General features: G+C 46.5%; 1 protein-coding gene across 4 annotated transcripts in view; it reads right to left on the bottom strand.

Annotated features, from left to right (window-relative positions):
• Window positions 1-2,583: 2,583 nt before the first annotated feature.
• LOC139052484 (acetylcholinesterase-like) overlaps window positions 2,584-22,086 on the bottom strand; it is a 98,984-nt gene continuing 79,481 nt past the window's right edge. The window contains exons 7-9 of one of the 4 annotated variants that reach the window (XM_070529600.1): window positions 16,225-16,407; window positions 13,355-13,659; window positions 2,584-3,082 (exon numbers count right to left, since the gene is read on the bottom strand). In XM_070529600.1, the coding sequence (XP_070385701.1) occupies window positions 2,872-3,082; window positions 13,355-13,659; window positions 16,225-16,407 (699 nt within the window). In that variant the 3' untranslated portion in view covers window positions 2,584-2,871. Of the gene's footprint in view, window positions 3,083-13,354; window positions 13,666-16,224; window positions 16,408-22,086 lie in introns of all 4 variants that reach the window. The other 3 variants (XM_070529599.1, XM_070529602.1, XM_070529601.1) reach the window with 3 other exon arrangements.

Here is a 22,086-nt window from a genome sequence, read left to right as displayed (position 1 = left end):
TGTTTTTGTAGTTTGTCACAACGACCGCATCACTGTTTGGTGTCGGGTCTTGCGGGATCTGGCGCGATCCTTTTCGCGGTAACTGGACGATCATCGCGTTCATCCGCCGTCTCCCCCGAGCTGCCCTCGCCGTCCATGTCCATCCCAGCCTGCTCAGGCCATGATGGAGTCGGTGATCGAGGCACCGAGGACGGCGGCATCGTCGTTTGACGTTGCTGTGGTTACTGCACTTGTGGAGCCTCGCCTTTCAATTTGAAATTTTCGTCTCTAAGGAGCGCATTTTCGCGTTTAAGCTCGGCAATTATTGATTCTAATGGTTCTAGGCGTTGTTGTAGGACTCTATTTATCGCTCGCTCGAGCTCGTTCCCACCGCCGCCTCCGACGGCGGGCCCGCCAGGGCGGACCGCCAGAGCGCCTCCGCTGCCGGGAGAAGCGGCGACAGCCTCCTAGCTCACCCGTGGCCCAGTGCTCCTATGACCTTGTTGCTGCCATGGCTGCTGCTGCTGACATTGTTGGTTGATGTGGCCCACAGCTGCGGTGCCCGGACCACCGCCACCGCGCGTCATCGACGTGCTTCTTGGCCACTGTGCTCGGTTGTGAGAGCGGGATCGGGATCGGGATTTTCCCGCGCCGCCCTTCCGCCACGGCTAGTCGAGCGTCCAGTTCGGTTGTCGGTGACTGAATGACGGTCTATGTCTGGAAAATTGAGGTAGTAGCCGGCGTTGCCATTACAGTCGCTGCTGCTGCTGTAACCGCTGCCGTACGCTGTGGCTGCTTCTTCCTCTTCTAGTCTTTTTCGCTCTAGTTGGCCACGAGCGATTTTTCGCTCTAGTTGGCCTTATATCTCGCCTTGCACCTTCGGTCTCCCGTGAAGTGTCCCTTGCCGCACAGTCGACACCGCGGCTCGCATCGGCGGTCAGGCGACGGATTGTTGCGTCCACATCCACGGCAAATCTTGCCTTTGGGATTGGGGCACACGTCGGTGCGGTCAATCTGCTTCCTGTAGAGGGAGCATCTGACGAACATTATTCCGTAATATACGTATCTCGGTACGTGGAATCCGTCGAACAAAACGATTATGCTGTCCGTGTTGCTCATGCGTTTGGCGTGCAGCACTCCGGGGTTCCGCTGCGTCACTAGGTAGCGATGAAGTGTGCCGGGCTCTCGCTCTTGGAAATGTTCCTAATCAGGCCCTTGGAAGTGTTCTCCGGGGCGGTTTGATAGGTGTTCGCCTCGAACTCTCGGTCTCCGATGCAAAGCTTGCTAATGGCTCCGTGGCGTTTGGCTCTGTCTTCAGACGGCGTGCTGAGCACCACGACGTTCTGTTTAACATTGAGGCAGATGCTATCTTCCCCGGCCGCTTCTCTGCCTACACCCGCCGCGTTACGAAGGCACCACCAAATGCGATCCGTCCCGTAATCGTGCACGTTGAAACCGCCTCGAGGGCGTACGATGATTTTGTAATCGTCCGATGGTAACTCTGGCTTTCGGCTTGCCATGGCAATCTGTTGCTCTTGACGGGCGTACTTCCTTTTGTACTGCGCTGTGATGACTCCCGTAGTATACGTGGCTACCGTCCATCACTGCATGCGCACATGCTGGTTATGCGCCGACTCGGTCGCACCGTCGGCCTGTTTCTTCCTTTTGACATCGCACCAACCCTCTCCCTGCCCAAAATCTTCCGGCCTAATCTCTGTTCCTTCTACCTGGACAACTTCCATTTAACGTCAGGAAAGCCCTGGCACTTTTAAGAGCAAACATATAAAATAATAGTAGCCCCTGGAGGGAATCGCCCAACTGCAGCTAGCCCCGTCATACAGTCGACTGTTCCAGTAGGTCCGAAGTGTGTTTGACTGAGGAATTGATTTGCGTGAAAATTGCATAGCTGTGATGCGCCAATAAGGAGAGCGCGGTCACGTGGATGCGAAAGAACTGGGCATATAGTTGCCATTAAGCCATACAAAGCATGAATTCTGTGATATTTAGGCTCCCCGGTTTATGACGTATGGTACGGAACGTGCCGAACATCACGGAAGGTTGACCGATCCTTTGTACTGTCAGAAAAGTAGTAGGGTATTTAGATTTAGTTGTCCACAAATCACGCAAATATTTGCCGTGAAAATTTCATGTGCCTGAAAGTAAGGGGGAGGAAATTGAAAAGCAGGGGGCAGGGAGGTTAACCAGAATAACGTGCCCGAAAGCAAGACATTGAACACAACCCCAACAGCAGCACGGCTCTTTGATGGCAGGGTTGCCCGCTGTGATGGCACAGTGGCTTTGACGTTGCGCTATTAGGCAGGAGGTCGCGTGATAAAATCCCGGCCATGGCGGTCGCATTTAGATGGGGACAAATGCAAAAACACCCGTTTACCATGCATTAGATGTCAGTTCAAGAACTCCAGGAAGTCAAAATCAATCAGGAGTCCCCCATTTCTTCGTGCCTCACAATCACATCATGCTTTTGGCCCGTAAAGCCCCATAATTTAATTTTTGTTTGGATGACGAAGTTGCGGACCGCCTTCCTTGCAGTCACTTAAGGCGTGCGTAGCAGTATAAAAGTGCAAACAAACAGGAAAACCAACCGAATACCACCCATGGGTGCCTTTGCTTCCGCGAGTGGATTTATGGGAGGAAAAACTGAACCGGCAAAGCATACACCGAACTTTTTGCATGGCCTAAAGTGCATAGTGAGCTTAGCAAACTTCAGTTTTTTTCGTAAACATCACACCGAAGCTGGGACTCGACGCATGAACGCATGTGAGCGATATGTGAGTGAGCGACATTTGTTGCTCATGGAGTGAAGTAGGTCACTAAGACTTGGGAAATCCTTGCGAACGAGCTGAGTCTAAACAAAGCCGGACGCCACAACTGTTACTGAAGCTTTTTTTTTCGGCGCTGGCATCCTGCAGAGCTGAATATCTCGTCGGGGTGCTTCAGCAAGTGGATTCGAAGGCGACGACACACGGAGTCGCGGTATCCCTCGGCTAAGAGCCGCAGGCCCAAGCTTCCAATCTCGACGACTGCTGGGCTGTGCTCGCTGTATGGTGGCCACGCAGAGCCGTCGTCCAGCGCCGGCAGAGTCCTGCATGACAGAACGGGATTTATTGGTTTAACACTCCGAAGCAACAACATGTGGGCTACTAGAGGCGGTCTGGTACAGGCAACAGTATAAGTTATGACCACCTTGCGTTCTTTAATATGCACCTACAGCTACATACATGAGTGTTTACGCATGATGGCAGTTGAACTCATCACCTCCTGCCCAGCGGTACATTACATCCTAACCATTCAGCCAGAACGTGCACGAGAAATGAGCACTATCCTCGTCACTCTTCGGATACGAAAACCTGTAAACTCACGCGCACAGGCTGCGGCCTCTTCCTGGGTGCAAACTGCGATTGCGCAAAGCCTTCTGTAGGAGGCGCACGTTGGCCTCATGTCGAGATGTCCGACGATGGCGATGCAATAGCATATGGTCTACTAGAGCGCAGTTCAAAGGCTGTTCGAAGGCGGTTCTCGCATATTGTTGATGCACTCTTTGCCCGCTACCGTACCGACCCCATGCGAGTTGTTTTGCAGGCTATAGGTTATAAGCGCCCCGCATACGCCGGGCACGCATTGTATGTTATAGCTTATAGGCAAATTCTCTGTGGACGCTGAATTTCAATGTGTGGGCGTTTTTATAACTATTTTGATTTTTTAAATATCTCTTTCTTTTTATTGCGTATGCCCACTCCATCAATAGCCCTGTCAATGGGGCAGAAGTATGCAGAAATAAAGATGAGTAAATTAGGTAGCACGCATCGCGAGCGTTGAAAGCTCTCGGGAGCAATAGCGATACTTCCAGTGCAAATCACTAGAACAACCGATGGTACCGAGGAGACGTCGAACAGCGCTGTAACATGTCAAAATACTCTGTTTCTTTCTTTGCACTAGAATTTATCTTTTTAAAATTCAGCGAACAGTTTTGATAGCTGTGACGGTAAGCGGTATAGCTGTAATAAAACTGTTTCTTACCTCAACTGTCAACGTCTGTCACACTTTCCTCAAGACCCCCTCAGTGAAAGAAATGCGTCTATTAGTGTGATAAAGCGAGTGAGAGCGACGAAAAAAGAGAGAAAGGCAGGGCGGTTAACTAGAACTGAAAATCCGGTTTGCTATCCTAAACCGGAAAAAGAGGGATACGGAAGGCAGAATGATAAAAAGAAAGTAGAGAGAAGAAGCAGAGAAACATGATCACCATACACTATCACAGGCCAGAATCCCACACATCACAATTGACGGCAATTCAGGCTAAAGTCTTCTCTTCAGCTTTGTTGTCTTGAAAAACTGTAGCAGTACTTTGATCGCTCTCTGCTGCGATGGCTTACAAGGTTTTCATTTGTTTTGATCATGGTCTGTGATAAAAGCGAGCTAGCGTACTCGAGAGACATTGTCTCTGTCCACTGTGAAGTCGACAGTTATATAGAACGTGTCGAACTGTCTTCTCATGACCACAGCCATCACACGCAGTTGTATTGGGCCTTCCAATGTGAAAAGTATTTCGTAAAGGCTACTTCTAGCCGTAGCCGACAAAGCAGGGTGACCTCGGGTAGGCAGAATCCAGGTGGGATGCCAAGACGGAGGGAACAGCCCTGTTGGTGACGTCGGATATCTTGAAAACTTGGAGTGTCGCACACAGACAACGTGATGTCTCGTGGAAACACTCGAAAGTTTCCGGTCGCATCGGACCTTGACAGCGGTATTTATGATCCTCTTTGCTGTCTTCCAAGAGCTGACCGAGCAACGTCATCGGCGTGATCGATATCTACGACGCCCTAGTGACTTGGACGATACTGTAGGCCAATATACAGGGTCTTCAAAGTTAAATATTATGCTAGTTTAATAAAAACGGCATGCTAGCTATTTTGCATCGACAGACACTTTATGCGCATTCATGGACACAATACTTATGAACAAGTGGAGTAATAAAACGCATAATGAAGCAGAACCTTTAGCAATTTGTTAATCACATTATGGTATATGTCTATATTTGAAACGTTAAGACAATCGTATTTGAAGACTGCTTTGTTTGATTCTCGTGGAGTGCTTCTGTTTCTAGATATTAACTAACAAATTTCACTATCAGTCAGATAATTTCGAATTGAGTGGAGTGAATCTCCACACGTCAAACCTGTCGATTCCGCCATTACGCTGCAGTGTGCGTAAGGGAAAGAGAAAATGTCAATCGTTCATTGTTTTCGCCATCCGAGAGCAAGAGCACAACTGTCAGCCTCGCCAAGCTTACAAGCGACACACAGTAAGCTCCATCAAAATACGGGTTTGACGTTCTATTCCTACAACAATGAAATATCTTGCAAACCTTGTGAAAAGCTTAACAGTGGAGCTGTCAATATTTTCGTAAGTCCGTTTCGTGCCGACAGAAAACTCAGCCCAGCTGTGCGTCCCCGAACCACGCAACCTCCTCGCATCACACACGCGCGTGGGGCGTAGTCTCGCCGCGGCATGCGTGCGCTTCGCCTTCCCTCTCCCCGGCCGCGGAGCAGCAAGTGTTCGCTTAGCCGTGCGACTTCACTGATACGCTAGAAAGATCTGAGACGCCGGCGCACCGAAAGACGTGTCGCCTTTCTCGTCTAGTGAACATGTATGCAAAGTTACCATGGGGTGACCGAAGAAAGTCAAGACTCCCGAGAAAGAAGCCGCCTATACAAGGATGCACTGCTCAGGGGTACTACGATCGACGGAGGAGAGCCGATCCTGCCCATCGTGCCGAGGCCGCCGCCGACAAACGCCGGGCAGAGTCAACGAACGCTGCCGACTGAATGCACGGCACCGCCGGGAATTGATCACTGTGGTAATCGTGACAGGTGCAGCCAGGGCGGCCGGTTGAGTGGCGTGACGAGATCGTGGAAGTCTACAATGGTGAAGATGCGCTTGCCGAAGACTTGCCCTTTGCCCATACCCGGTCAGACGTCAAGGACGAGAACCGCATCTACGATGATGACGACTGGTACTGAGGCACCGTATATGAGAAATTGTGATGCACGTACTGTGGCTTGTATGCGTGTGACTACTGGGGATTGTGTGGCTTACCAGCCTGGCGGTGTATGACCTCGCAAGAACTTGGCGAAGCTCAGCAAATCTTGGCAACACACAGTATGAGCACGGTTAAGGCATGCATAACCTCGTAAGACTTAGTAAAACCTACGAACGCTTGGTATGAGCCTAGCCAAACCATGCATAACCTCGCAAAACTTAGCAAAACCTAGCGACACTTAGTATGAACCTCCCGATCCATGTATAAGCTCGCACAACTTAGAAAAGCCTAGCAACACTTAGCAAAAGCCGGTACTAGCTCCGCTGTGACCCAGCCTTGCACCACTAGTGCGAACTACCCACATTTTTTTGTTGTTGTGATGAAATTCAACATTTACTTTTTGTATCACGTGTATTATCTTCCTGTGTATATATTACGGAAATGATTGTTGCTTGTATTGTATCATCTACTAATAATGTATATTGTGCGTTGCCTAGGTATTTTGCCGTTTTTATAGCGCTGGTTTGCTGTTTTTGTATGTCGATGTTAGGTCAGATAGCAAAAGAATTCTGCACGCATATAATGTTTGGTGAGCTATAGCTATGAAAATGAATCGTTATGCATGTTGTGCGTTTCTTTTTCTGACTTATTTGTGTTATTTTCCTTAATCTCCGCACGTTAACTTCTATACGGTGAACTGTTTATCGTCTGCTGTTTGTCGCTGTCAATAAAACCAAACCACGGATCATTTCAAGTGTTATTGACTTTTAGTCCACGCTCCTCAACATCAGCGGTGTTCAAATGAATTGAACTGAATGTAAATGAGACGGGAAACGCACTCTTATAACGTGGGCCGGAACGGGTATAACAAGACTGCAACTTCTGACACAGCGCCTCTGAAACGGAAACAATAAGGCAGCTAGGATAGCCAACAGCGAACTACCTACGAGCTACCTGCGAGCTGTTGGTATTTGAAGGCTGTTGGCAATCTCAGCTGCCTTATTGTTTCCATACCTGCGAGCTGTTGGTATTTGAAGGCTGTAGGCAGTCTCAGCTGCCTTATTGTTTCCATTTCAGAGACCCTGCGTAAGAGAGGCAGAAGTATTTATTATGATAGAAAAGCTGAGAGGTCGGCCTGAATCAATGGCTTCACCTGCTGCTCGGCGTTGGGGGAAGGGGGAATGGTGTAGAAAGAAAGAATAGAGAAGACCTTGATTATGAGGATGAAAATGGCGGTGAGAATCTTGCACACTCTAAGACTATTCAAAGTGTCTTGTCCAGTCTGTTCTCATACAAAAATTTGTATGAAGTTGCGTAAGAAGTTGCAATCTTGTGATACCCGTTCCAATCTACGAGATACCGTTCGCAGGAATCTAGTGGTCATCCCATGCATTCACGCTATCTCGCATAAGCTTAAGAAAGACCAAAGGGCGGGAGTTTCTGTCGCATCTTCTGCGCCCCACAAATTAATCTCAGTTATGCGCCAGAAGTAACTGAGCATGTGTTGGCGGGCTAGTTGGCTAAGCATGATTACAAAAACGGCGCCGAATAAAACAACACACGAAGAAGGGAAACACGAGACAGCACGTCTCGTGTTTCCCTTCTTCGTGTGTTGTTTTATTCAGCGCCGTTTTTGTAATTATGCGCGGGACCAGCCCTGTCAGCAGACAATCAAAATCATGCAACGTTGTGCACAGAAAGGGTTTCGTCCATTGCTCAAGAGGAGTAGTGTATAGCATGACTCTTTCCTGCGGGCAGCGTTACTGGGAGAGACGCGAAGCTAGGTGCCTAAACGTGAGGTTACAGGAGCATAATCAGAAAGTGCAAGAAAAGAGAGAGGATTTGCTCAGATTACGTTGCTCCCAATGCAAATGTCGTTCAATCTTTGAAAAAAAAACAGAAATACCAGCAAGAAATGCGCATGAAAGCACCAAACTCACCATTGAGGCAGCGGCTATCGCAGAAGGAAACTGCGTTAGCAAACAGTCGATAGCGTTGACTGTTAAAGAATTTCCTTTCTTGGTGTCTGTACATGGGAGGCCTCCTTAAAAAAAAATTAAATTATGGGGTTTTACGTGCCTAAACCACTTTCTGATTATGAGGCACGCCGTAGTGGAGGACTCCGGAAATTTCGACCACCTGGGGTTCTTTAACGTGCACCTAAATCTGGGAGGCCTCCTTAGGCCTTGGCGCGCTCTTGCTGCTTTGTGGTGACCATGTTGACTAGCACGACTGTACCTGATTGTGATAAAGTGCGCGAGCTTATATATGGATGTCTTTTTGTAACCAACACCAGTTGGAAGTCAGCGCTTGTTCTTGTCGTTTTACTAGTGTCCCGTATCCACTCTTGCGCTGGTTACATCAGCATGGAATACCAACTAGCCCGGTCTGATACCTTGCTTGATGTATGAGTCACTCAGATTGGCATACATCTGCGAAAGTTTTTTTAATGCGATGAGAATTATATAAACACTCTAGGCGAACTTTCATTCTTGTCATTGTCACCGTGATGTTCCATGCAAAGTCCATGGAATATAATAATCTGGTGAGTGCATGCTGTTGGGGCGGGGGCACATGAGCACGCGTCTCCTTCTCCAGCCTGACCATGACTGCACATGGCTGTCTGCGCGGCTGAGCTGCGGCCATATGCGGCCCATGCGCGGCGCCATGGTTCCATGCCGGTTGCAGAAGATAGCATCTTCTCTAAATACCTATACGTGTATCTTGGAGGTAAGCTGCAGCGAGTGCAGAGGCAAAGGGCGAGCCCACATTGCTGCTGGCTTCACGTGTGTTATGTTCCCACGCTCCTCGTGTTGGAGGTCGCGCAATCACATGGTTTGGAGACGCGTTGAAGCTTGAGGCAGCACGAAGCGTTCGCTCCCCTCTGCCAGCGCTCTTCCTCATGTCAACACTGTGACAGCGAGGGTTCGCGGTCATCCAGTGAGAGCTGTTCGTGTTTGCCATTCCGCATGTGACACCGGGCTTGCTAATTTAATTAGTGCACAAATGCACACTGCGATTTGACTACGAACCTTAAATCGTGTAGTTGTGTAACACTTTGCTTTCGCTAGCAATGCTGCGCCAAAACTGCCACACATTTAGCATTTGTTGACTAATGAAAATATACAGTTACACATGGATAGTCTAAGTCACTATAACTTCGTCAGCCCTGTTAGCTGCAGTAGAGCCATGTGTCGGACATGTAGTCCCGCCAGAAATACTAAACACTTACAAAGGGTGCGCTGGCATAAGCTTTGGGAAAGCCGGAGTAATTTTGTCGCCATTGCCTTCCTGCCAAGTCTACATACCTTCCTAATTCTTTCACTTCTTTCCTTGCCTCACTTCTTTATTTCCTTCCTTCCTGTTTTCATCAGCATTTTCGTATCACTCATAAGTGCATGTTGAACGCCAACCACCTTAAATTTCCCTTACCATACATCGGCCACATAATTATGGCTGGTGTCTAATTTTTTTATGACTTGCGCAGTATTCACTCACTGGGTCCATTACTGTGTCACTGCTCCTCGGTGCATATTTACACCGCGTTCGTCGCCTACTAAACAATGCCTGCTTTGATGAATCGTGAAAAAGAAATTCACCGACGGTTATGATACTCCCTAATGCGAAATTTGAGCGCAGCTCTATACCTGTTTTCATTTTGCGATGTATTGCCTGGCACGCACAATCTGTCTCATACGACACGTAGCAAACGCGCGGATGTCGCGCGACTGCCTGGCTAATTTGAAGATCGCGAGAGCCGCGCGGGGGTGACGCGTGGGCGTGATTCACAGCAGACGACGCACGGTACTCCGGCGCCATCTCGTAGCCATCGTCGTCACAACGGTTCCTTTTTCACCCTTTCGCCACACCAGCCTCCTACATTCTCCGCTTCGTGGTTCTGGCACACCCTCCTCCTCCGCTTTGTTCCTCGCTTCTTTCATCCATCGCTGCGCTCCGCGTTCGCTTTTTCATCTTTTGCGGTGCTCGTTCACTCGGTTACACCGCTGTCGACGTCGACGCTCGCCGCAGGAACGGGCGCTTAAGAGCTGTGCTCTAAAGATCAAGTAAAATTGCTTCTACAATGCGTAGGCGATATTCACATTGTCTGCGTGTAGTTCTATGCGCTGCGAAGAATAATGTGAGCTAAGTCTGATGCAGGTGTTTGTCTTTTTGTTTACCGACATACTACTATATTGCACGCTACCCTTCGTTGTTCCCAGTACGTCATTACCATTTAATGCGGCCGATGACTGATTGTAAATTCCGTAAACTAGCAGTATGTCTATGACAAAACTCCTGATCAGTAAGTACTATCTTGCATTTCTGCGAGAACGTCACAACTGGCATTTACCAGAATTCAATTCGTTCATCATCGCATTTGTTGCTCGCTGGCTTTCTTAACTTCTCCAGAACTGGTCTCGATGCGGCGTTATTGTTAAAAGACTCGTGTGTGCCCGTCGAAAGCAGTTTTTCAACTCCGCGTTCCCGATAGCTTCATTTCCCAACGCCTGTCTCGTGGAACATACAGACCTTTCTTTCAGGAAATGTTTGCGGAAGTTGCAAACCCGCTGCTGCTCTAGCAAGCTGCTTATAAATAGGCTCCTGCAGCACGGTATTTTCTTCTCTTCAGCAAGAGCATTCTGTTGGGCCGAGTTGTGATGTATATCAGGTAGAGCTCAGCACTACAGCAGCAAATTATTCACGTAGTGGTTTCACATAAAAGGGCATTTCGTCATTTAGTCAACTGCATGCAATCGCACACGGCCAACAACTTTATAAAGAATCTGAAGTAGTATTCTTTTTTATTTTACAAGGCTTGTTTCGGAGCAAACATCGCTAAACGAACAATGAGACTTAATATGACTGGAGTAACTCAACAGATAGCAGAATGGCAGTACATATATTAAAAGACAAAAACGAGGAAGGAGCGGAGTTGCGTAGGCGGCGTTTTTTTCGGTACATATAACCGGCAGTCTGTCAGTGTAGCATTAAGACTGCGGCTTGTTTACAGCATATAGAACATTATTTAACCGCAGTTAAATCTTGTTTAAGAGGCGATACCTTTATGCTAACTCATATTTTTAGTAATGACATGCGATCAAGAAAATAGCATGCTTTACGGTGTTAGCATAATTAATTAACTGAGCTTCATTAAGTGAAAGTTAAGTGATTGTCGTTTGGTGGAATGTTGCCCTTTTGAAATTCAAGTGAAGCCAATGCTCATAGACATACAATATTGGTAGGAACTTTATGCTTAGAACCAGTTTTGAGAAATACGGTCTGAACACGTGTCGTGAAATGCACTGCTGTTCCAGTTGACAGTTTCGCATACAGTATTTTGCACAGTGTAGAAACATACAATGATTACCGACAACATATAACTTATTCTGCGCGCTGCGGCCACCTGGTCGCCGACGGCTCTCGTATGGCTGTTCACCGGCACACTGTTTGAAGTGACAGGACCTAAAAAACACTTGTTGGCAGATTATTCCGTGGCAGACGTGCCGAATCAGACGAGCAGTTCAGACGAGCAGTTCCGAATTTCACGAAAGTTATTGCTAGTCTGACGAGCAGACGAGCAATAGGAGTGATATGGATACCATGAGCCAAAACAATATGGCAGCCGTCACAATGGGGAAAGAGTGTGAGAAAATCCACTTCTTATTCTTTGTTAAGAAAAATAAAGAAGAAGTAGAAAGTGGTAATGTTTTCCACCTGTCTACAGTTTCCAACGCCTTCTCATTATTATGCGAATAACGAGTCTGTTGGAAGACGAGGGTCATCGCAGAGATCTCCAGCAGCGCTTATTACAAGCAAAGTTTTTGAAAATTTCTACACAAGAGCTAATAATGGCTAATTACAGTCACCGTGCTCTCGTACATAGAGAAGAATGTGCTGTTACACGGTCTACACTTCTTTTTTCTTGTCTGATGGGGACAAAGTGAAATTAAGATGTGTGTTTTTCAAGATCATCAGTGGTGCGCATTGCTTCACCTTGAAATCAAGTTCCCTTAAAGTAACCCCAGCTCAGGGGCTATATTACTGCGCGGCTAATAACGAAGTTGCGGGTTCGATCGCGGCCATAGCGACCGCATTCCGACGGGCCAGGGGATGCAAAAACGCTAGTTTACCGTGCATTAGGGGCATGTTAAACATCCGCATGTGGCCAAATTTATTCCGGAGTCCCTCGTTGCTCATAATCACATCGTGGTTTGGGTACGTAAATCCAAGGTTTTTTAAAGGTTATGCGTATTTTGAACATTGATGCGAATTGCCTTTCCGGTCGTGTCATTATGATGATCATGATTGAGTATCTGCTTTGGAATGGGATTGTGGTATATGACACTGAGCTCGTTCTTTTAGGTTTCTGGTGCTTCCGAGTCTTTAGATACATTTACACCGCAAGCTACATTTAGTTTCCTGTACTGCGGCCTACAAACAAAAAGTACATAGCTCGATGCATTGTAAACAAGCATTGTTATACTCACAGAACACGTGCCAAGCTATCGAGTGCGTAATAGGCGGACTACGTCTTGACTAGTGTGTAATCTGCTGATTGCATACTGAAGCAGAATGTGGCATCATAGCGAAACTATGCAAACCAATACGCAACATAAGACGCTAACCTGCCTTATGACTGAACAGCAGAAGCACGTCCTCGCATCGATTATGAAGACGGCATGAAAAAATCGCTGATTAATCAGCGAAACTGCCTTGATCTCGTGCAAGTCCTTCAGGCCCATGCATATACTGTTGAGAAATGGGGATAGAGTACATTGTTAGAACCTCGAAAAAATCCACACACCTTGAGAGACTAACATTAAAAGGAGTGGGAGGTTTGTTGGCAGTCGTTAAGGAATATCTTGCAAACCAAAATATTGTAAACCAGCAGTGACCCCTACAGCGGATAAATAATGACGAATCGAATGCATTGAAGTACCTGATGATACAAACTGCGACTATCGTATCGCATACAATCAATCCTCTAGTATTTTGGAACTTGTATCTATATCTCAAATACTTATCGCCACAGTATCTTGTAACTGTATCATGGTACAATTTAGAAGTATCTTTACCCAGCCCTGCGTGCCAGGGGCGTAAAAAGGACTGTTAATAATGAGGACGATAACTGTAATAATAATGTTACATATTGTTAGGCAACCAAATATGTTGAGCTGTGAAACCACTGGTGGCGCCCACTCCGTGGTGTCGCAGATGTGGTTCCCGCTTGTTTTCGTCGATACCCGCGTAGGACGCTCTCTTTCCGCACCAACAACTCTGAACGCGAGACCCGCATTGCCGCCGCCCTCCGCTCACCCGTGATGAGCGAAGCCGGCCAGCAGGTCCATCAGCTTGGTAGTAAGCGGTTTCTCCCAGGTATGCGCCCTCCTCGCTAAAGGAGCACCGAGGAAGTAGGGCAAGTCCTCGTACTGCGCTGGCCAGCGCTCCTCGCTCCAGTGGCTGCCGGCTGGCTTGGCGGAGAACACGTACGCGAAGACCTGGTGGCCCTTGGCACTCAGCGCCTGCGCGAAGTACTGTAGCGGGCACACGTGGAACGCGTCTCCCAGAAGTCGCGTCAGAGCTGCTCGCTCACTGGGCTCCTCGCTTGTCTCATTAGCGTCCTGCGACTAACAAAGATAGAAAAGGTGAGATGGATAATGCCGCGTGGAGGCTGTCACGCGCGCAGGTCGACACGCGGAAGGAAGGCAGTGGTCCGAGGGGGCAGTCTACGTTCCGTTTTCGCTAAACAGTGTGTTCAGGTAAGTTGCAACAACAATAGAGACACCCTTGTACGTTCAACCGCAACAGTTCGCAGACCTCGGATCCTCGCAAAAAAAAAAAAAACGCCGAGTGTCTTCGCATCCTCGGAACGCAGCGTTGAGCATTCGGATTTACAGCCTGTACTATAGCGGGAGATCATTGAAAGTTTTATCTAATTTTCTATAAATATCGCCTGTGGCATATAGCATAATGCTTGTCCTTGAGCTAGACAATTTGAAGAGGCTCACATCACTAGCACGAGAGAATGAAACATGTATTGAAATAATTAACACTAATTCACGAAATTAACTTTATGGTTAATTAATTTACGACACATAATGCAATTTACGAAGCGCAGCCTATGAGCTTGCAAGACATATCAATTTGAAATGAATTGCCAAGATGACACCTGTTTCGAGATATTTCCTAAATTATGGAACGAAATACATGCGCGTTCTAGTTACTTTCGTGTTTCATTGCATAAAAGCGCGTTTTGTTTAAAAAAGTAAAAGGAACAACATTGCATTCTCACGGCAATTTTAATGGCACATATCTAAAAACTGGCGTCATTATAGAAATCCATTACAAGTGGGTACGCCTTGCAAACTCATCGGCTACAATTTGGCTAGGAATCGGCTAGGCGCACGATGCACCTTTTTCCGATCAACGGGGTTCCCTGAGAAAGAACTTGCGTTCCTTCGGCCGGAAGTCATGCCTGAGTGACTATACGCCTTTCCTGTGAAATCCTGTATATATACTTCATGCCCTGTTTCAAATAAAGAATTATTAAATGTTAGCCACTTGTGGTGTCTCGCCTACTCTATCCATGTCTCGTTATTGCTGTAATATTCTGTCGCTATTCACCAACAATCCCAAACTGCTCTCGTCAATTGTGACTAGTATTTTAGAGCGCAGCTCTTTGGCGTCCGTTCCTGGGTTTCGCGTCGTCGTCGGCGTTGTCGTCGGCCTCGTAACCAGCTCCGCCCCCCTTTCATCCCCCCAGTGCTAGCAGCGACCGACTGATACCGCTGGATGCCGCTGACGCCGCTAGAGAGTCAAGGTAACGTGACTGCATAGAACACCGTCGCCGCCATGCAGAAAGAGGAGGAAAGGGTCCCCCCCCCCCTGTTCTTGTGTGGCGGATAGGGTGCTCTTCAATTGCCGACGCGCCGGTTATTTCACGTAGGCCCCGGCACGTCGACGAATACGTGACCACCTTCCCACGGCTAGACCTGGTTCTTAGCGCTGCGGAAGCGAGGGTATCATATTGTTTGTGTCGGCATCGGCGGCGTTGTCCCTGAAACCAACTCCGCAGCTGGGGTTGACTCACTATCGGCGTCAGCGGCATCAGTCAGTCGCTGCTATCTCTTCCCTCCTCCCTTTATCGTGTTGTCCGCTTGCTGCGCGCGCTTCTGCCCCCATCGTTTGCCGCTGGGTGTACACGCCGCCCCCCTCCCCCCTCTTCCTGTGAGTCTCCGGTTGTCAAAGCGCCGGCTCGAACTTAATTCCTTTCTTCGCTCCTCCTCCAATGCAACCCCTGTGCGGTGGCAATCAGAGAGCCAGATCGGTGGCGGCGGATCTGTATATGTGCACCGCCCGAGCCGAAATTGCCGCTGCCGTTCGCCCTGTGCGGTGGCAATCAGAGAGACAGATCGGTGGCGGCGGATCTGTATATGTGCACCGCCCGAGCCGAAATTGCCGCTGCCGTTCGCCACTGCGAAATTATCTGCCAGTTCTTTCTGAGCCATGAGCGAGACGACCGATGGAAGTCCTCCGTCTGCTGCTGCTGCTGCTGCTGCTGCTGCTAAACGAGCTGCCAGAGCAGAGGCCCAGCGCCGTCGCCGTCAGAATCCAGAGGTGCGTGCCGCCGAAGCAGAAGCTTACCGTCGCCGCCGTCGAGATGATCCAGGAGGACGCGTCGCCGAAGCAGAGGCTAAGCGCCGCCGCCGAGAAGACCCTGCCGTTCGCGCCGCCGAAGCGGAGGCTCATCGCCGCCGTCGAGAACGTCTTTGAGAATCAAGCATTGGTGTACCAAGTCAAACATATATCAGTGTATTTCTCCGACCACAAAGATTCCTTCATGACTGTCAAGAACTGTTAGTGGAGTCTTTGTTAAAGGAATACGTGTGAAAAATAAAAAAAAATTCTGTGATAGCGCATACATGTGTTGCTCGATTTCTTTGCCTCAATCTATCGAAAAGGTGAAACAGCTTATTTGCTGCGCTCAAATTTCGCATTAGGAAGTAACGTAATCGTCGGTAATTTTTTTCTTACATCGCTCCCGCCGAATAACGTTTGGTTATGGCTAAATTACATTTATAATGACGCTCGCTATTTAGATTCAGAATTTCTTGCACTTGGAGGCATTAAGGAAAGCCATGAAACAGGTGCGCCAGCGAGAGCTGTTCAGTGCGCGATCGACGCACGTTTACGCTGTCATCGCCGGCAGAGTAGAGTTGCCACACGCTGTCAACGTCCCTGACGCCGTATTCGAAGAGCTCGTTCCTCACGGCAGGCCACAGTACCCTCGGGTTGCCGGAATCCCCGTGCAGTCGTCGCATCATGTCGTACAACACGATGCCCTCCCCCCGAACGTTGCCCAAGAGGACCTGCGCCGCGCGATGTGGTGCATAGATAACAAGTAATCGCCATTAACCAAATCAGTTTGGCTGAAATCCTCCACGTGGAGGAATGTTCATAAAAAATGAAAGCTGGCATTTATTTGAAAGTAGCTTCAGGATGCGAAGGATCCCGGATAGATTTTAACTTTTTGCTACGCACTTCAGATGAATTCCGACGTTCGCATAACCGAACAACATAAAGTTGAAATCCATTGTGTGAAGCAGCACACATTTAAAGGCAGACGTACACTTTGTCAAATTCGAAAACGTACAGGATACTTTGCCGGCGACTGCGAGGCTGACTACAGGCTCTTTTAGTGAGTTCCTGCGATATGCCATAAGTTTCTGCAACTGGCGAACATAAAAAATTATACCCTTACAATTCCGAATTCTGAAGTGTCAGGGTCGCCACGGGAACTGCGCACCACAAGTGAAACTTATAGTGAAAGTTCAGAGTAACCCGTATCAATTTAATAAAAGCTGTGATGGTGTTTACTCAGTAGAGACATCATTAATTTGTGTCTCGTTATTTAAAAGCTCTGCATATTCAGTACCAGAATACATGTCATAAGATCACTCGTATGCGCTCCCGGTTATATTGTGAATACTGCTTATCGTCTGCTAAAGTCGCCTGCTCGGGAAACGTGTCGTGACAACAATGTTGAACATACAATAATGAAAGCAAGCTCGCCTGAATGGCGTTTCAAGAATACGCGATTAAATGTCATAGAGACAATGTTTTATTTTTACAACCGGATCTCGCAAGGTTTCGCAGGAAGAACACTTAGAAGATGATACTGTAAGCGAAATATCACCAAACTTTGGCACAAATTTCCCATCTGGCACATACACGCCTGGTCTTCTAAATGTATAGTTTCGCGACAAGGTACCGCGGAAGATTAGTGAAGTGTCTGTTAAATGTAATAGACAATTACAGTCAGCCATTATTTAAAAGTAGCCAAATCACACCCCTTTGATAATACACTCTTACTGGCGTCGAACACCTTGTGGGTTTGTTAAGGGCAATAGTTCTATATGAAGAACAACACTGTAACTGCTGCAAAGAATGCATATTTCAAATTAGGGACTTTGCCAGTTCTTGCTTGCTAAATTGTTTTTTACTCTATCCTCACACTTTGTATAGGCCACCTTTCTTGCATCAGATATGTTTTCTTTCGAATACAAGTTGTAATTAGCATCCGTCCACATAAGTGACCCTTTTATACTTGCGTGATTTGAAACTAACCGAAGCTAGGAACAAGGTCAGGCGGCCCCAGCTTAAACCCACGAACTCAGTGGAAACGGAGCACTGGCATATACAGGCTGCACATTTGTGCACTATTCCTACTAACATGATATGTTGAAGATATCGTTCACTTGTGTTTGTCCATTCGCTTCTTCTATGAATATTCATATTCATATTTCATATATGAATATATGAAATATGAATATGAATATATATTTCATATATGAAAATATATTTATATTTTTGAGATTTTTAGACACAGAAGAAAGCTGTAACCTGGACTGAGCATGCTAAGGCAGAGTCGACCGAGAATTTGCCTTGTGTGTAGCGGTTAGGCGGAATACCAACACCGTCAGACTGTTCCGTAGTTCCTCGGAGTCACTGTGGGTCCTGTGCGATGAACCCAGTTGGCATTCGTGTTTCGCACATTCGTCGTGAGAGTCAGAAAGGCTCTACAGCCTTACTGTTGGGATGCTCAATAGCTTGTTACATGGAAATCGAACGATCATACAATTATTAAAAAAATTACTGGAGGCAACACTGGTGGCGCCATTCGTTCAGCTATCATGAGAAAAATTGTTCGCACGTGAATGTGTTTGGTCTTTGTGCTCGTGGCTTCAAACGTTCTTGTCACACTATTTATTACGCTTCACATTTCAAAATATCCAAGCACTCATCGTTTTCTAAACACAACAGGGCAGTTACAGGTTCTTGCCCGTGCGCAATCATCGCGAATTGTTGCATATATAACACAATACTTTGTAGAAATTGATCACTTTGAAAAGTCAAGTATACGTTTGAAGCCAGAAGAACGAAGTATAGGCCAAACGATACACTGCTAATCACTCCTATGAATACTGGACCGCCATGACTGCAATTCCAGTAGGCGCTGGAGCAACAGTTTCGTGTAGTATTTTTGCTAGGAAAACTCTGTGCAAACGACAGTTTAAAGGCAGCGCCGTGGCTTTAGCTCACGTTGGGAAAGGTCTGAAGGTGCGACCACAACAGTGAATAGTTGTGGACACGGTGAACGGTGAAAGAACTTTGCTATGTAGAATGATTTCTTAATTTTCGTCTTAACTTGCGGATCTTATCTTTTGATGCTGTTTTTGCAATTATTGAGTATGTGTTTTGAAATTGAATGCATTAGTTTTAGAGTGTGCCGAATTTTAAGTCAGATTACTTCGATCAGGTGATTTGTTGTATTATTACCGCGAAAGCTGTATATGACTAACCTTTCATAGTTTTTTTTTTTGGCTTCCGGCAACAGGAACGGATTTAGCGATTTCTAACAAACCTATACGCGTGCAGTGTGGTGGCGGAGGCGGAAATGTCAAATTGCGGAACAGATTAGAACGCTCACCGTAAACAATAGCGTGACGTCAACGTAATCGCAGTGTATAAGCAGGAGAGGCATCGGCGCTAAAAACAGCTGCGTTATCGATAAGATGGACACGTATGGTGCGTACACCCGAAGAACAACATGCGTACGAGGAGCGCCGGAGGGAACAGCAACGAAAATGTAAACTGCACCGGCGCGAAACGACTACTAACGAAGACCGTTCCCGTGGTGCTGAATGAAAACGACAATTGCGAGCCCGGGCACCTCCGAACGAGCAACAACGCCAGACTTGCAACGCAAAAAATGACAACCATTCCACTCTGTGAAGATGGAATGGCAGCGAAAGCACTTTGCTTTTCGTTTGAGAGCTTTGACTGTCGTCAGCTTTCGCTGCTATTCTATCTTCAAAGTCGAATGGCTGTCATTTTTAGAGGTGCGTTGTCTCGATCCGTAACGGCATGCACGCATGAGTTCAAATGTTACTTTGTAATTGGCATTGTTAAAAACTGTTCTCCCAGGGCAGTGGAGGAAGCGTGGACCTATAGTGGTCTGGGGCTTGACCGGCAGAGAGGGGCCCAGGCAGTGACGCAAGACGATTCAAGTTATGAGTAACAAAGACGTGTAAATGCATTGTTACGGAGCGGTAAGCTCTACAAGATTCCTGATGGAGAGCGACACACAAGCTTGTGCTCAAGTTTTCTTGGGTTTGAAGCAGGCCCCACATACGCTCAAGTTCCAGCGATAGCCAAAGAAGGTCAAAAATCAATTGCGACGATACTCGAATTCGTATTTTTTTCTGCTAGGCGCGCTCGACGTGGCTCAATACTTGAGCTATAAATGTACATGTAATAACGGACACATAGAGTTAACTTACCATTTCTTACAAAATAAGCACGCCATTGTTTTCATCGGACATCTGTTATTAAAGTATGTGTTTTGGCAATTGTATTAAGGTTTTTCAGCCCTGACTGACGTGGGTTAACCAGCGGCCCACTGCTATCGATTGCAGTCCGTGCCGTTTATTGATTAAAATTGTACGGCAGGGATATTTGTGAACGGGCGGACGTTTCCATTGAGCTGCATCACGCAGGTTGGTTTTCATTAGATAACATTAATATCTCAACCAGTTTCTGCGTCCAAAATTCGATTGCCGCCACCAAGCGAACGTGTTTAAGGACTACGAATTTTATCAGCTGCGGCGTTTCAATGCCATAAGATTTTCACGGCTTCCGTGGTTACTAATCTGCCACGTCGGGCAGCATGGCGTAATGGCGTAAGGACGTGTTGCTTGAAAAAATAAATGCTAGCTAGTGCTAAAATTCATCGCTGGAACCGAGCACAATCTGCTTGGAGAATACTCACGAAAACTGATTAGCTTTGAAGCCTGTGGACGTGTGCACCGGGAAGTAAAAAAGCAGTGCTTCGCATTTTGTTTTTGGAATTTTTTGCCTGCGAGGCGTATCAAAAAGATTCCTGTAGTCATTTCTTAAAAGTGGGAGATCATAATAATTACAAAAGTATTGATCTTCAAAGGTAATTCAAATGAGGCTCTTGTTATTTTGCCTCGATGCTGAATTTCCGAACATAGAGTACAGCGTAAAAAATAAACAGTTTGGCTGTTTCTGCATAACTGATACACTGCGGTAAATTACTGCACATTAGCGGCAAATATACTTCTGGTGATGCAGTCATAACATAAAGGAAACAAGAGTAGCGGTGGCGTCGTGAATTCCCTTATGAAAATGACTGTTGAAATGTTGTTGGCATATTGTTGACGAATTGTTGACTCAATAGCCTTTCAACAATACCTCAACAATTATTGAAACCACAGAGCCATAATTCAACAATAAAGTTGTTGGGCAGTTCACAACAAAAAAGTCGTTGACTAAATTCTGTTGGTATATTGTTGACTAGTATTGAGTATTATTGAGCCATTGTTGAGTAGTTTCCAACAATAAAGTCGTTGACTAAATTCTGTTGATATATTGTTGAATAGTATTGAATATTATTGAGCCAATGTTGAGTAATTTCTAACAATAAAGTCGTTGACTAAATTCTGTTGATATATTGTTGAATAGTATTGAATATTATTGAGCCAATGTTGAGTAATTTCCAACAATAAAGTCGTTTACTAAATTATCTTGACATATTGTTGAATATTATTGAGTATTGAACCATTGTTGAGTAGTTTCCAACAATAAAGTCGTTGACTAAATGCTGTTACCTTTTTGTTGAATAACATTGATTCACGAGCAATATTGAGTTTCGAAGTATATGTGAAAAACACACGCACATATGTATGTGTGCGTCTTTTGCACATATATGTTGCTTTACTGATCACTTGATCATCATTGCATATATACAGGCTATTGTTTCACGTTACTTGAACCATAGACGTATATACACGGGTTTCAGCTAACTTTACTCAGAGTTTAAAAATATGCCGATGCACAATAATACGATGCGACCAAATGCATGTTGCATCACTCCTGTATGCGTCACGCTATTCTTGTATTTTCCTAAGTAGTTAATTAGTCAAGAAAATTAGCCATTCTGAAGGACCAAAGTTAGGCGAAAAATTACAATTAGGAAGTTCTAGAGCACTTTGTAAAACGTCCGATTAGGCAATTTCTAACTTTCTATCTATTAAGTGTTAGTGTTTTTCAGCTTACTGCGGATGCGCGCGAAATACAAGAAACATCACTTGACATACCCGCTTGCGCGCGCCGTGCTTGCAGCGCTCCTAACCGAGCACACCATCGAGCAGGGTGTGTTGCCGCTTAAAAGGCGACAGGGCAGTGACGAAGGCGTTGGCTGTGGTATTGACGCCAGCGACGTGCTTCCCTCGCTGCGGTTCATAATGGCGATAAGCAGACGGGTGTTCCCTTATGAAAATGACTGTTGAAATGTTGTTGGCATATTGTTGACGAACTGTTGACTCAATAGCCTTTCAACAATACCTCAACAATTATTGAAACCACAGAGCACTAATTCAACAGTAAAGTTGTTGGGCAGTTCACAACAAAAAAGTCGTTGACTAAATTCTGTTGGTATAGTGTTGAATAGTATTGAGTATTAT

The sequence above is a fragment of the Dermacentor albipictus genome, unplaced genomic scaffold (genome assembly GCF_038994185.2).
Source record: "Dermacentor albipictus isolate Rhodes 1998 colony unplaced genomic scaffold, USDA_Dalb.pri_finalv2 scaffold_24, whole genome shotgun sequence".
Lineage (NCBI taxonomy): Eukaryota > Metazoa > Arthropoda > Arachnida > Ixodida > Ixodidae > Dermacentor > Dermacentor albipictus.
This window is presented reverse-complemented; position numbering and strand designations above follow the sequence as displayed.